General features: G+C 32.6%; 1 protein-coding gene and 1 pseudogene across 2 annotated transcripts in view; both read right to left on the bottom strand.

Annotated features, from left to right (window-relative positions):
• LOC117597510 (NACHT, LRR and PYD domains-containing protein 12-like) overlaps positions 1-16029 on the bottom strand; it is a 65575-nt gene that overhangs the window by 36969 nt on the left and 12577 nt on the right. For both annotated transcript variants that reach the window (XM_053235762.1, XM_053235759.1), the window contains 2 exons: positions 9102-9278; positions 8627-8803 (listed from right to left, as the gene is read on the bottom strand). In XM_053235762.1, coding sequence (XP_053091737.1) covers positions 8627-8803; positions 9102-9278 — 354 coding nt within the window. The remainder of the gene's footprint in view (positions 1-8626; positions 8804-9101; positions 9279-16029) is intronic.
• Positions 84-1210, bottom strand: LOC113524647 (uncharacterized; annotated as a pseudogene).

The raw sequence follows: 16029 nt of genomic DNA, 5'->3' as shown, positions 1-16029 counted from the left end.
AATAAATACAAAAATACACCAAAATGATTATGCCAATAAAAAGTTTATGTTTATTGGAAAGTGGTCAGAAATGTACAGTATTTTCATTTTATGGCATTACACTTTAGCCTATGTATGCTACATTCCCGTGTGTCCACCTGCTGGAAGAATTTATTTATGTGCTTGTTGCATGCTGTTACTGTAAGTTCCTCAAACCAGAATTCATTTATGGTAACAATTAAATCAGACGTTGTAGTTTGTTTTGCTTCTTTACGAATCTAGTCTTTCAGAGCATGACACACCATCTCAAAGGGATTCATATCAGTGGATTCTGGTGGAGTCTTCACCCAATTTATACCCTCTGTAGCAATGACTCTGCTTGCAGCAGTGTGATTTGGGTTATTGTCCTGGAAAAAGTGGTCATGGACTCTGAGGTTTTTCATAATCTAGGGAGTGGCAGGTTTTTTTTTTTATAACAGCATCTTCAAAGAGGGTCTGTCTTTCCATTATCCCTTCCAAAGAGGGCCCATTATACCTTCGAAGATTGTAATAGGTCCCAGTCCCAGTCTGGACATTGCTCCCCAAACATGAACTTTCTGTGGGTGTTTCAGCTTTGGTTTGGACACTCGTTTGCCACTCTTATGACAAAGTGATCCAAAACCACCGTGGTTTCATCAGTGAAAATGACTTTGTGAAATGTCACCTTCTCGTTGATCCATATTTGGGCTTGTTGGAGACGTATCTCTTTATTTTTGTCTCTGATCAAGGAACAATTTTGAGTTTTCCCATACTTCCACTCAAGTATTTGCCTGATCCTCCGAATGGAACGCTCACTGACGTCCACTCCACTGTCACAACAGAGCTGTTTTTTCACTGAACTTGCGGGCAGTTCATCATTATGGCTAGTGATGTAGTCTATGGCTGTGACAATGTCCCTAAAATCAAGGGCAAAACATTAAATAAATATTTGACACTTTAGGCACAACCAACGCATGACATTGTTGCAACATGTTTACATTTGTGATAGTGTCATACTGTATGTAGTGGGTAACTAATTTATTTTGAGAGGATTATGTGTGCATGATGTTCGTTCTTTATAATGTCTTCTGATGGTGCTCAATGTAGCATGTACACCAGTGGACCTCAGATGGTGGTGTATTTCTGGAGTGGAACTTCCAGCAGACCTCATCAGCCTGATGTCTTGGGAATGCAGTTTGCTGATCTTGGTCATTTTGAGATTCCTTTACATTTGGATGGACTGCGTTTATCCATACAGATGTCAAGGTGTCCTTGGGAGCATTAACAATAAGCGAGAATGGATTGTAGATACTGTAGGCTAGGCCGATCTATCAGGCCAGTCTAAATGCTTAACATGGCGTAATGTACTAAAGACAACGACCAGGAAGGTAAAACAAATTTTATCACACGCTCCTTGTCTTATGCAGAATTTACAACCAAACAATGACACCATAATCACTAAAACCACCGTCAGCTGACAAGGAAGTGGCATGTGACGTTATACACGCCACTGTTGTTAAGTTACAGTCTAAACACCCAGAAGCTTTTGTGGTAATTACTGAAGACTTTAACAATGTAGATCTGGATTCCACTCTCCCAAATTTCCACCTGTTTGTTGACTGCACTACACGGGAAAACAGAACACCAGACCTTTTGTATGCAAATGTTAAAGAAGCATGTAGTGCTACTACCCTACCTCCACTTGGTAGATCAGACCATAACCTTGTCAGTATTTTCCTGCAATTCAAAGGCAGTCATTCTCCACAAGGATTGAGTAAATTCATTTGATGAACCAAAGTTATTGTCATTCATTTTTTTAATATATATTTTTTATTGATTTTTAACAACAACAAAAAAGCAGAGCCAGATCAATATACAATCGACAAACATTTAAACACAAACAATAATCTGTTAGTATAATGGAGTGATCATGGAAAAGCCAAACGGCAAAATAAAAAATAAAAAAAAGTAGGCAGGACTAAAGTCACGATTGTTCAAGTAGATCCCACAAGGGGGTCCATATCTGCCAGAATAGTTCAGATTTTTTCTGTAAGTCATATGTAAGTTTTTCCAAAGGAAGAAAATTAGCCACTTGTGCCAAACACATCTTCAGAGTCGGTACACGTGATGATGACCATAAAATAAGTATACATTTCTTGGCCAGATAAATAATGAAATTTAATAAACAGTTTAAATCAGAAGGAAGATCTAGTGATGTTTTACAACTTGAACTTGAACTTGATTTAGACCTTCTTTAAAATATGTACCCTCCCCAAATTACCAAATGAAAAGACAGTTAAATGGTTAGAACAACGACTTGATAACTACTGCAATTCTAAGAATGATGGGTAACTTGTTAATAGTTCAAATACGGTTTTACAAATCTGTGTAATCATCTCATTATAATGAAGGTAATTTTAAAGTGCATTGTTTTTTTTTAATCCCATCTCATTATTATGAAGGTAATTTTAATACATTACAAAAACTCACTTTTTCACACAAGACAGTAAAATGGTTAGGACAAATATTTCATAACTATTGCAGCTGCAGACTATGAATTGAGTAATACAGAGTTGAGTAATTTTCAAATAATGTACACATTATGAATTCAGAATACATGTGAATAAAGAAAGAAAACTCAGTGAGGTCTATGAACTTTAAAAATATAGTAAACAAAATGGCAAGTAAATAGCACAGCAACTATATTTGCATTGGTATTAACTGAACATATTTTACTCCAGAAAAAATTTAAATAGCTCATATCTCCTTTCACCATCTCTTATCATGAGCTATAGTTGTGTTCATTGTGCATGTCTTTCCACTTCTTTATCCACTGAATTCTTTGCTTGGGAGTTTTTCATTTCTGCACATTTCTGTTCATTTTCATAAAGCGCAATCTAAGTGTTAACAGGTCAGAGGTAGAATTACACTTACTGTTTTGTAAAAAAAAAAAAAAATGTTGCATAAATTTGATATCCAACAACAAATATTTGATCAAAATGCATATTTTAGTCTAACATATTGCTCTTATTTCTCTCTTGCGCTCCGTCTGTTTGACACGCATGCACGCGCATCTTTAAAGTTTAACAGCGACTCGGTTGCTGTTATGACAAATTGTTTTGTGAAATGGAAATATGCACATGACTTTTAATTCAGAATATTTACAGATTATATACAATAAGAGTAAAATGTAAGTTATGCGTTGGAGAAAAGCATCTCTTAAGCGCATTAAACAGCACAAGCACTCCCGGTATTGTCTTGTGTTTTGGCTTGAGACTTAGTAAATGTGTGAGAGTTGGCAGCTCTGCAAGTGCGACTTTATATCTCACAACTGTTAATCAGCACTGAACTGAGTAATATTTATGTCCACATTATCTCATGAACACCTGCAGAGAGCACAACGAAGTGTGTGTTTACAAAGCACATAAAATAATGATCCTCTGCATTACACTCATGCAGTCACGTGGAAATGGATTTTCCAATGTCTGTATTACTAAATATTTGTGTCCATTATTAGGATATATTTTATTCATATTTTATTGTGGATATTTTATGTTTTCTGGAAATCATGACATTAAACGTGCAGTTAATAAATTATCAGACCCTATCAGAGAATGATGTTAATTCTATGTTAAATATATAATGCAATAATCTATAAGCCTAGGCATATTTAAAGACCGATTCAAGGCTAATCATTGCCAAGAGCAGTCTGATCTGGCCTGTGGACTTCTGTGTTCACTTTAATATTTTTATGTAAACCATACCTCATATTTTCTCTTAAATCTAAGCGAACACACATTGCATTGTTGTCAGTGTGCTGTGTGTTGAGCTGCAGTGTGTTGTTCCAGGCGCCACCTGGTGGATGTTGTGTGAAGCACAACAAATGAATTTAAACTCTAAGAAGCGAGACTGCAGGGTGCCGCGTGATCACACGTGACGAATCGCGTGAAACCACGTGACAAAACGTCCAGTGAAAGTCACATCATCAGTCATTAATAAAGTATATTCACCTGGTTCAACTGGAAAGTTATTCCCAAGTGTAAACCTCAGAAGTTTTATAAACACAGCGTATGTTTTTAAACTCTTGGTTCTTGGTAGGACCGTAATATCAGATTATTAACTTTTTAAAACTTATTGAACATATTCTAATCAATGAACACCAATTAACAGTACACATCTTCCTCATAAAAAATCACACTAGTGCAGAATTTCAAACTGATTGCTGTAGATGTTTAAAATCCATTCCATAAGAGGACTAAATTTAACCAAAACAATTCACACACTAAAGTCATAAACACTCACTATGAGCGTGTGATGATGGTTTCTTAGGGTGAAACACTTTAACTGGAGGATTTTATGGGGTTTTTGGCATGTTTTTATGCATTAGTTCGTTTATCATCCCGTTTCAGTGCTAAATATCTTCAACACAGAACATTTAGAGTGAAAAGAAAAGAAAGCTTAAGAATGCAGCAAACAGGAGCTGTGATATTTTATTCTTTTATTCTTTTTTCTTCTTCTTTAAGTGTGTTATAAAAGTGTAAAAGAAGGGAAAGCATTAGCAGCAGTGGAACAGTGTTAGTGTATATTATCAGGAACACTTGTGTCTGTGGGGAACGATGTCACGGAGTGAAGTCACACAATGAAGCATTTTGATGCCATAGAGGTGTTTCTGCTTCTGTACCAGAACATTTCTCTCTCTCTCACACACACACACACACACACACACTGCACACACACACACACACTGTGTTCAGAGGAAGCTGAAGATGAATCTCCTACTACGAGTTTGTAAGTTTGCAGAAATGACAGAGAAGCTAAAAGGACATTGAGGGAAGCGGGAGAAAAAACTATTAGTTTGGATAAAACAGGTTTTGTGTGTAATTAGAGGTCATGTGACCAGAAAGACGTTAGAAGAAAGATGTTACTGATGTGGTGGAGAAAAGATTGAACACAGTTAAGAGCTGATTTTACTTGAATGTCCTCATTTTAATTAGTGTTAAAAAGTAAGAGGAAATGATGAGGGCAATATGTTTTTTAATTGTTAAGCAGCTGTTTGTTATGCTGAATGTTTGTGTTGTATTAACTCTTATTCATGTCTTTCTCATGCGAGAGCGAGGCCAGAGAAGCTCAGATGAGAGAAGAGACTCCGGTGGAGGAAAGCTTTCAGCCTCAAAAGGAGAAGATGGTGCTGGAGTTTTGTGCAGGTGTTTAACTGGAGTTTCTCAGCAGAACATTGATTGAAATGACCTGTGTAGAGTTCACACCTCTGTGGTGTTCAAATGCCGAGCAAAACACAGGGCATGATGACTCTTCCACGCATGCGCAGAAGGACACTTCCGGCCTTACGGACGTTACCCGCGCGATTTTTATTTTTACTTGTCTGGAGTCATCCGACATTACGCTTAAAGGAAAGGTGAAAACACACATAATATTAACTTACCGCTTAAAAGAAGCTTTTCAATCTCCATCCAGTTTATAGTGCTTCTTAGTCCTCTGGTGGTAGATCGCTAGTTTTTGTCCCAAATTCCATCAGTAAGTTAGGAGTTGTAGACTGTTCATTCTAACGGACATCATTAGCGAGGGATCTGTTTCGGTTCACTAGCTAGTTGGCAATTTCAGTAGGCAGTGAAATAACTAACACTTTGGTGGTAGCTAGCAAGTTAGCGAATGTAGCTGTGTACAGATTCATTTGAAGATGATGCACTACTAAAAGGAAACAAGTCTGGTTGTGGTAATGCTAGCTAATAAGCTACACATTAGCTGTTAGGGTGATTTTTCTTAAATGTACAGAGCCAAAGCAACACAAGTAGGGGAGAGTCAACTGGAAGAACTTGTTGAAAAACTGGATGCCCAGGTCTGTTACTTACAGTCATTCTCTGTAGAATTATATTGTACTATGTGTGTTTTTTTGTAGCTGTAAAGCAATGTTTTTAAACTAAAGTGTGTCATGGCTCACTTGTTGACACTCCATAACCTGTGTTTCTTGGCAGACCATGGATGTAATTTCACACAGGAGCTCTACTGTTCTTCATGCTCTTCCCTTGTACATGAGAGAGACAGCTTCAATTTCAAACACCATTCTGGTCATTTATTTTGAGTTTTATTTGAACTTTTACAAGCACTACTGCTGCAAACCTAAACTAAACACCTTACAAAGGTTTACCCCAGTTCAGTTGTTTCAGTTTCTTTATGAAATAGTTGACTGTTGTCCATTATTTACTGTGTTTCATAGGACACTGATGCATTGGGGCCGTGCACAAAGGGCATGAAAATGGGAATCCTTGAAGTGGTAAATGACTGCACTGCTCACTCAGGATCAAATTCCACGGTGGTCAATGTGGCAGTCGTATTGGAAGAGGAAGTAGTTATGGACAATCTGGGAGACTCCATAAAAGCCTTCATTCTCCTCTTTGGTCTGCTTTATGCTCTTAACATAGAGTATCCCAAGGACTTAAGGTACACCTTTGAAGCCGTCCAGAAAATCTTTGTGAACCTTGGAAGTGAGTGCACTGCAAGAGTGCAGTCTCTAAAGAACAAATGATTGCAGCTGTAATTTAAACATTTTCATGCCAGTGATTATTTTTGGCAATACTGCAGTTGGAAACAGATGTCTGACAATTATTAGAATTTTTTGGCAGAGTTGCTGAACAGCATGGTTGAACTTTCACACCAGATGTTTGACAGACTTGAATTCTTCTTAGAATTGTTGAATTTGGTTTTACATGGTTGAACTTTTGCACAAGATGTTTCAGAAATCTGTCCATTTAAATGAACAGAAATCATTTAATTAATCCTTTATTTTAATGTCTTTTAAACGGTACTGTAAGGAACCAAATTTCTTTTGATCTAAAGCAAAGGCATTTGATTTTGAAGTGAACCTGTAAGACCTTTAGATGGAGAAGTGAAATTAGTAAGCTTTGTAAATCAGAGTTCTCATGCACTTTTCTGCAGTTCAAACCAGTTTGCTGTAGGTGATATTATTGCGTAGTCTGGTACTAAAATGCAGTAATGATATATTTCATTTACATATGTATTACTTTAACATGCACAGTGTGCACATATTCTGTTTTAAATTGTTCTTTTGTACACAGAACTTCCAGTTCAAATCAGGATGCTGTAAAATAAATGTATGTAAAATATACATACAGAATTTTCTAACTGCACTTGAGCTTTTACAGTGTATTGTATCTCTTGTATTGTGTTTTGCACAGTTCTGTTGTATGCAGTACTTTTGTGCAGTTCTACACTGTATGCTCTTACAGATCTTATTAAAAATCAAGAAATGAAGTCTTCATGTTCTGCCTCCTATATGGACTCAGAGCCATTTACTGTTCATTGTGTAAAATGTTAAAAGAAAGCAGATTATTTATGGGTCATTAGTGATGTATGACCTACAACCTTTGTGGGAAATAAGTTCACCGTGTTTGTTGTTGCCATGACGCCTCACACTGTACATTGTTTTTGTTGGAGCAAAGCCTGTAGGTTTATTCATAGCAATGAGTTTAAATCCTGCTAATTAATACTTACCATGCTAATTGATATTTCAAGTCTAAAAACACACACAGTATCATAGAAACTTGACTGCACTGTGCTAGCTAGCTTAAAGTCTATCTCTAGCAGGTATTTTATATATATATTTTTAAATAATTTTTTATATTTTAGGCATTTATTCAACATTATGCTAATGATGACACATTCTTTGTAGATTCTCTGTAATAATCCTTGAGGGTTATTATGTTCTATAATACTGACTATACAGTGTGCTGTGTTGAGGAGGTAAATATACATCACTCATCAGAGTTAGCTGGCTAGCTTATTGCTAACAAAAGATGAACATGGAGGTGCGCATGTTTTTTCCAGGCCAAAATGACACTCACCATTCAAGTTAAGTCAAACACAGCACTATATTACAGCATGGATACAGACTCAGGTGCAAACACACACACACACAAATAAAAAACAATTAAAAATATATAAACACACGATTTAATAAATTTAAAACATAATTATGTACAGAGTCGACTAAATTAAACTTTTCTAATCTTAATTTTCTAACAACTTCAGTAGGAAACAAATGACTTTAACTCAGTGTATAAACAGTGTATAACTTTGAGCAATGACCAAATTACTGCATTGAACTGATACTACAAGATATTTATAATGTGTTTTAAACATAAATGTTTCCTTCTGCTAATGTAAATGGAAAAACATGAACATACTGTATATACAAAACTATTAAATGACATTATAAGTGCATTAACAGTTTCTGTTTTGCTGTTAATAAGAAAAGATTCATTACTGTACAGTTAAAGTTTATTTATCTCAGCTGGTGCATTTTTACAAACAACTAGAGAAGCAGAAGTGCTGACATGTTGTACACCATCTGATTATCACTAAATGATCATGTTTTTCAAACACTTTGTACTGTAAGAGTTTCTCCTCATCATCCTCTGTGTGTGAGACTCAGATCAGATCAGATCAGAATTAAAGCGGATAAAATCTGTAAAGAAAGAGAAAAGAGCAGAACGATCAGATTTGATCAAATGTTTATCAGAATCAGTCATCAGATTCCTCACAAGAAAAATCAGTGTAAACACTGTGTGTGTGTGTGTTTCAGTCAGTAACTCACTGTAGTTTCTCCAGTTTACAGTGTGGATCCTTCAGTAGATCAGAGAGCAGCTTCACTCCTGATTCTCCTGGTTCATTGAGGTTCAGATTCAGTTCTCTCAGGTGTGATGAGGTGTTTGACTTCAGAGCTGAAACCAGAGCAGCACAACCTTCACCTGTAATACTGCACCATTGCAGCCTGTAGAGAGATCAACATTTATAGATCAACACACACACACACACACACACACACACACACACACACACACACACACACACACAATGCGTCACAGCCCATGAAGTGTGTGTATGAAAGCCAGAAGTAAATCCAGATTGTTACACGTCTATTTCACTGTTTGTTATTATTGAATCTGGAAAACTATAGCAGTTATTGCTGCTCTATTAAAATTGTGCTCCAGGACAGACAACATTTTATTAATCTAAAACAGCCATATGACACAAATGCAGGATCCACAGTGTGAAAGTGATGATCTGACCTCAGTGTCTCCAGTGTACAGTGTGGATTCTCCAGTCCAGCAGAGAGCAGCTTCACTCCTGAATCCTGCAGGTTAATATTGTAACTCAGGTCCAGTTCTCTCAGACTGGAGGAGTTTGAGCTGAGAACTGAGGACAGAGCTCTACAGCTTTCCTCTGTGAGATTACAGTCACGCAGCCTGGGAGAGAAATGATGATATATCAGAACACTGACATCTCAAACACAAACATACACAAATATAATGTTTATCCTTTTAGAAATTAAGCACTTTTTAATACATCCTAAAAGCTCTCTTGTACCTGCACTAATGAAATAATTAAACACACCTGAGTAAATCACAAACACCTGTGAAGCCCTACGTCCCAAACATTATGGAAATGGAGGGAAATGTATAGAAAGTGCTGTAATTTCTACATGGTAAATCATAAATGTATAAAATACCACTGATTAAACTCTGAGAATGTGCACTTTAACCACATGTGAATTGTTGGAGTCCAAGTTTAAAACTGTGGCATACAGAGACAAATAAACAATAAATCCTATATGCTACACTGGCATGTGTGTGTATGTAGACTTCTATAGAAAAGATAACAAAGATGGCAGTCCATTATTCTGTTATTCACTATTCATCATCATTATTCATCACTATTTCAGTTTTTTATCTTGTGACTAATATAAGCCGTTTTGTCAGTGACATGTCCACAGTATGAGATTTATAAGCATTTGGGAAGCATTTTGTAACAACAGTTACGTTGTGAATCTGTTTAGCTTTATGTCTGGAACTTTTGTCTCTGTGTGAGTTTTCTCTTTGGTTGTGTTTTCGTAAAGGGATCGGTGTTTGGTTGTCATGTGACACGGCGACTCGCTGGGAATCATGGAAATGGGAGTTCTCTTGACGAGGCATTGCACATGTTTTCATACACAATTAACAAGCTATTTGAGGATTTAGTATTTTTCTAAGTTGTACTAGTGTATAAATTAATCTAACATACACAAATATAATTTATCCTTTTACTTAGAAGGTTTTGCATGTACTGTCTCTCTCTCTCTTCCACACACACACACACACACACACACACAGAGAAAAGGCGTTTTGATAGAAGTTGGGGAGCGCCGTCCTCAAATTATTGTGATTAAAATCCCCAGCACTGATAAAAGCTCCATCCGGATGCGGTGTTTGCAGCTTGCTAATAAGGGATTCACTTTTTTCCGGGGGTTTAACAATGTTATTGGACGCCAATTATCTCATAAAGGAGGATTTTTATTTGGCTTGGGAATTAAAGTAATCAAACCTGGGCATAAAGTAGGTGGAAGAAAAGATTTATTTATACTTTCCTTATAAACACTTAGCAAGAAGGGAGCTATATTTTTACTGAACATATGATAGAATTCTGATGTGAAACCGTCTGTGCCAGGAGATTTATTTAATTTTAATGATTTAATCGCTTCTTCAACTTCTTTTAAAGTAATGGGAGCATCACAAAAAGCTTGCTCAGTATTACTCAATTCATTTATGTAAGATAATGATTCAAAAAAATCAAGAGCACGTTGTTTATTAAATTTAGATGTATATAAATCATTATAAAATTTGGCACAAAATTGGCAATGATTTTCTGGTCTTCACAGAGACTTTCATCAATCATAAGCTTTCCAATCAGATTTTTTTTATTTGTTGCTTTTCCAATCTAAAAAAATAAGAAGAATTTTGCTCACCTTCTTCCATCCATCTTTTCCGTGATCTAACAGATGCTCCCTCAGCTTTTTGTTTGTAAAACTCATCTAATATATTTTGGTAATGGGCAAGTTCAACGTTTTCAGCATCAGATAACAGATTTAGACAGAAGATCTGAAATTTTGTATATTATAATACTTTCATCATTTTTTTTCTTTTTCGCCAGTTTACTGCTAAATGTTCGTAAAATTTACCGATTTCATATTTTGCTAACTCCCAATGACTACCAAAATTATTTTCTTTATTTGCTTTTTTCCAATAACTGCAAATTATAAAATCTATTTTTTCCTTTACGTCTTTATAATTAAGCAATGAAACATTTAGTTTCCAATAGGAAGTAGTTCTATGTGCATTAGCAGTATCTGAAAAAGGAATAAATACAGAGATGCATTTGTGATCAGAAAGTGGTGATGGAATAATGTCAGACATAGTATTACTTAAATCTCTAGAGATAAGCCACAAGTCGATTCGAGACTGCTTTGAAAGAGAATTATTGCACCGTGTAAAACGTTTTGAGAAGGATGAGTCTCTCTCCAGCTGTCAACTAAAGAAAATCGTTCCATGAACGTCTTTAAATAAAGATTTGAATTATCAGGTGACTTTGGAGGCCATCTGTCTAAGATGTTATCCAAAGCCACATTAAAGTCCCCTCCAAAAATTAAAAAAGGATTTGGGTATTTGGTTAGTAAATTCAAAACCTGTTCTTCCACTTGATCAATAAGTTTTTCCTTCTCTTTTTGTTGATTAAAACCACAAATATTAACAATAATACACAGTAAATTTGAAATTTCTATTACAAGGCAAATATAACGGCCATTTGGGTCACAATCAGAGCGTACAATCTTCCCATTAAACTGATGTTTAAGGATGCAAACACCAGCTGAATGACTTGTTCCATGAGCCGTCCATAAATCTAACCCCCACTGAGATCTCCAAAAGCTACAATCATCTTTGGTGGAATGACGTTCTTGCAAGAAACAAAAGTCCGTTTTAAACTGTTTAAGATAGAAAAAAATTGCTTTCCTTTTTGTAAGGTTTCTTAACCCTCTTGTATTAAAAGAAATTATAGATAGAGACATGAAAAGAGAAAGAAATCTCTAATATGAAAGTAGATAAAACAGGTCTCCAAAAAAGTATTTGCAAAAATACACTCAGAACGATGAGAACAAACAACTCTATAAATTATGTAGTGCAAATCAAAGTGCATATATCTACACCACTGAACAGCCATTTTTCAGAACATAAATAAACGACCCTTATTTTGTAACGCAGATTCAATTACTAAAATAATAGAGTTATCAAACTGATCTTCATTTTTCCACAGGAAACAATACTTCTAAAGAAACAAAGATTATTATTATTATGTTTTAGAACAACAGGCCTTACAAAAAATGTTCCAGGAGTCAAAATATCAAAAAGGTCAAAATCAAAAGTCAAATTAAAATGAAGGTGCATTAATTTGCATTCATTTTACCCTAGACTACCAGCTTCATTCCATAAAAATAAAATAAAACTTCAGATCCGTGTCCTGATCACACTTCTTATTCTAAATGAGTTATACTGTATATACAAGTATTTGCTTTTGAGCAGGAAACATACAGACATATTCGATTGTTCAATCTGTAACATTTGCTATATTCGCTGTTTCAGAAGGAAAATATAAATATTCAGTACAGTTAGCTAGCTAATAAATAAAAATATTCAGTACAGTTAGCTAGCTAATAAATATAAATATAAATATTCAGTACAGTTAGCTAGCTAATAAATATAAATATATATATTCAGTAGTTAGCTAGCTAATAAATATAAATATATATATTCAGTACAGTTAGCTAGCTAATAAATATAAATATTCAGTACAGTTAGCTAACTAATAAATATAAATATAAATATTCAGTCCAGTTAGCTAGCTAATAAATATAAATATAAATGTTCAGTACAGTTAGCTAGCTAATAAATATAAATATAAATATTCAGTACAGTTAGCTAGCTAATAAATATAAATATTCAGTACAGTTAGCTAGCTAATAAATATAAATATAAATATTCAGTACAGTTAGTTAGCTAATAAATATAAATATATATATTCAGTGCAGTTAGCTAGCTAATAAATATAAATATTCAGTACAGTTAGCTAGCTAATAAATATAAATATTCAGTACAGTTAGCTAGATAATAAATATGAATATACATGTTCAGTACAGTTAGCTAGCTAATAAATATAAATATAAATATTCAGTGCAGTTAGCTAGCTAATAAATATAAATATAAATGTTCAGTACAGTTAGCTAGCTAATAAATGTAAATATAAATATTCAGTACAGTTAGCTAGCTAATAAATATAAATATAAATATTCAGTACAGTTAGCTAGCTAATAAATATAAATATATATATTCAGTGCAGTTAGCTAGCTAATAAATATAAATATAAATATTCAGTACAGTTAGCTAGCTAATAAATATAAATATAAATATTCAGTGCAGTTAGCTAGCTAATAAATATAAATATAAATGTTCAGTACAGTTAGCTAGCTAATAAATGTAAATATAAATATTCAGTACAGTTAGCTAGCTAATAAATATAAATATTCAGTACAGTTAGCTAGCTAATAAATATAAATATAAATATTCAGTACAGTTAGCTAGCTAATAAATATAAATATTCAGTACAGTTAGCTAACTAATAAATATAAATATAAATATTCAGTCCAGTTAGCTAGCTAATAAATATAAATATAAATATTCAGTACAGTTAGCTAGCTAATAAATATAAATATAAATATTCAGGACAGTTAGCTAGCTAATAAATATAAATATAAATATTCAGTACAGTTAGCTAGCTAATAAATATAAATATAAATATTCAGTGCAGTTAGCTAGCTAATAAATATAAATATAAATATTCAGTACAGTTAGCTAGCTAATAAATATAAATATAAATATTCAGTGCAGTTAGCTAGCTAATAAATATAAATATTCAGTACAGTTAGCTAGCTAATAAATATAAATATAAATATTCAGTACAGTTAGCTAGCTAATAAATATAAATATGTATATTCAGTACAGTTAGCTAGCTAATAAATATAAATATTCAGTACAGTTAGCTAGCTAATAAATATAAATATTCAGTACAGTTAGCTAGCTAATAAATATAAATATAAATGTTCAGTACAGTTAGCTAGCTAATAAATATAAATATAAATATTCAGTACAGTTAGCTAGCTAATAAATATAAATATTCAGTACAGTTAGCTAACTAATAAATATAAATATAAATATTCAGTCCAGTTAGCTAGCTAATAAATATAAATATTCAGTACAGTTAGCTAGCTAATAAATATAAATATAAATATTCAGTACAGTTAGCTAGCTAATAAAATATAATATAAATGTTCAGTACAGTTAGCTAGCTAATAAATATAAATATAAATATTCAGTACAGTTAGCTAGCTAATAAATATAAATATAAATATCAGTGCAGTTAGCTAGCTAATAAATATAAATATAAATATTCAGTACAGTTAGCTAGCTAATAAATATAAATATGTATATTCAGTACAGTTAGCTAGCTAATAATATAAATATTCAGTACAGTTAGCTAGCTAATAAATATAAATATAAATATTCAGTCCAGTTAGCTAGCTAATAAATATAAATATAAATGTTCAGTACAGTTAGCTAGCTAATAAATATAAATATAAATATTCAGTACAGTTAGCTAGCTAATAAATATAAATATTCAGTACAGTTAGCTAGCTAATAAATATAACTATGTATATTCAGTGCAGTTAGCTAGCTATAAATATAAATATTCAGTACAGTTAGCTAGCTAATAAATATAAATATAAATGTTCAGTACAGTTAGCTAGCTAATAAATATAAATATAAATATTCAGTACAGTTAGCTAGCTAATAAATATAAATATTCAGTACAGTTAGCTAACTAATAAATATAAATATAAATATTCAGTCCTGTTAGCTAGCTAATAAATATAAATATAAATGTTCAGTACAGTTAGCTAGCTAATAAATATAAATATCAGTACAGTTAGCTAGCTAATAAATATAAATATAAATATTCAGTGCAGTTAGCTAGCTAATAAATATAAATATAAATATTCAGTACAGTTAGCTAGCTAATAAATATAAATATATATATTCAGTACAGTTAGCTAGCTAATAAATATAAATATTCAGTACAGTTAGCTAGCTAATAAATATAAATATTCAGTACAGTTAGCTAGCTAATAAATATAAATATAAATGTTCAGTACAGTTAGCTAGCTAATAAATATAAATATATATATTCAGTACAGTTAGCTAGCTAATAAATATAAATATTCAGTACAGTTAGCTAGCTAATAAACATAAATATAAATATTCAGTACAGTTAGCTAGCTAATAAATATAAATATAAATATTCAGTACAGTTAGCTAGCTAATAAATATAAATATTCAGTACAGTTAGCTAGCTAATAAATATAAATATAAATATTCAGTCCAGTTAGCTAGCTAATAAATATAAATATAAATGTTCAGTACAGTTAGCTAGCTAATAAATATAAATATAAATATTCAGTACAGTTAGCTAGCTAATAAATATAAATATTCAGTACAGTTAGCTAGCTAATAAATATAAATATAAATATTCAGTCCAGTTAGCTAGCTAATAAATATAAATATAAATATTCAGTACAGTTAGCTAGCTAATAAATATAAATATTCAGTATCAGTTAGCTAGCTAATAAATATAATATGTATATTCAGTGCAGTTAGCTAGCTAATAAATATATATATTCAGTACAGTTAGCTAGCTAATAAATATAAATATATATATTCAGTACAGTTAGCTAGCTAATAAATATAAATATATATATTCAGGACAGTTAGCTAGCCAATAAATATAAATATAAATATTCAGTACAGTTAGCTAGCCAATAAATATAAATATAAATATTCAGTACAGTTAGCTAGCCAATAAATATAAATATAAATATTCAGTACAGTTAGCTAGCTAATAAATATAAATATAAATATTCAGTACAGTTAGCTAGCTAATAAATATAAATATAAATATTCAGTACAGTTAGCTAGCTAATAAATATAAATATAAATATTCAGTACAGTTAGCTAGCTAATAAATATAAATATAAATATTCAGTACAGTTAGTTGAAGATGCCACCCTCACTCTGATGG

This window comes from Pangasianodon hypophthalmus, chromosome 1, assembly GCF_027358585.1.
Source record: "Pangasianodon hypophthalmus isolate fPanHyp1 chromosome 1, fPanHyp1.pri, whole genome shotgun sequence".
Classification (NCBI taxonomy): domain Eukaryota; kingdom Metazoa; phylum Chordata; class Actinopteri; order Siluriformes; family Pangasiidae; genus Pangasianodon; species Pangasianodon hypophthalmus.
The sequence above is the reverse complement of the archived record's forward strand: the minus strand, read 5'-3'. Positions and strand labels throughout refer to the sequence as shown.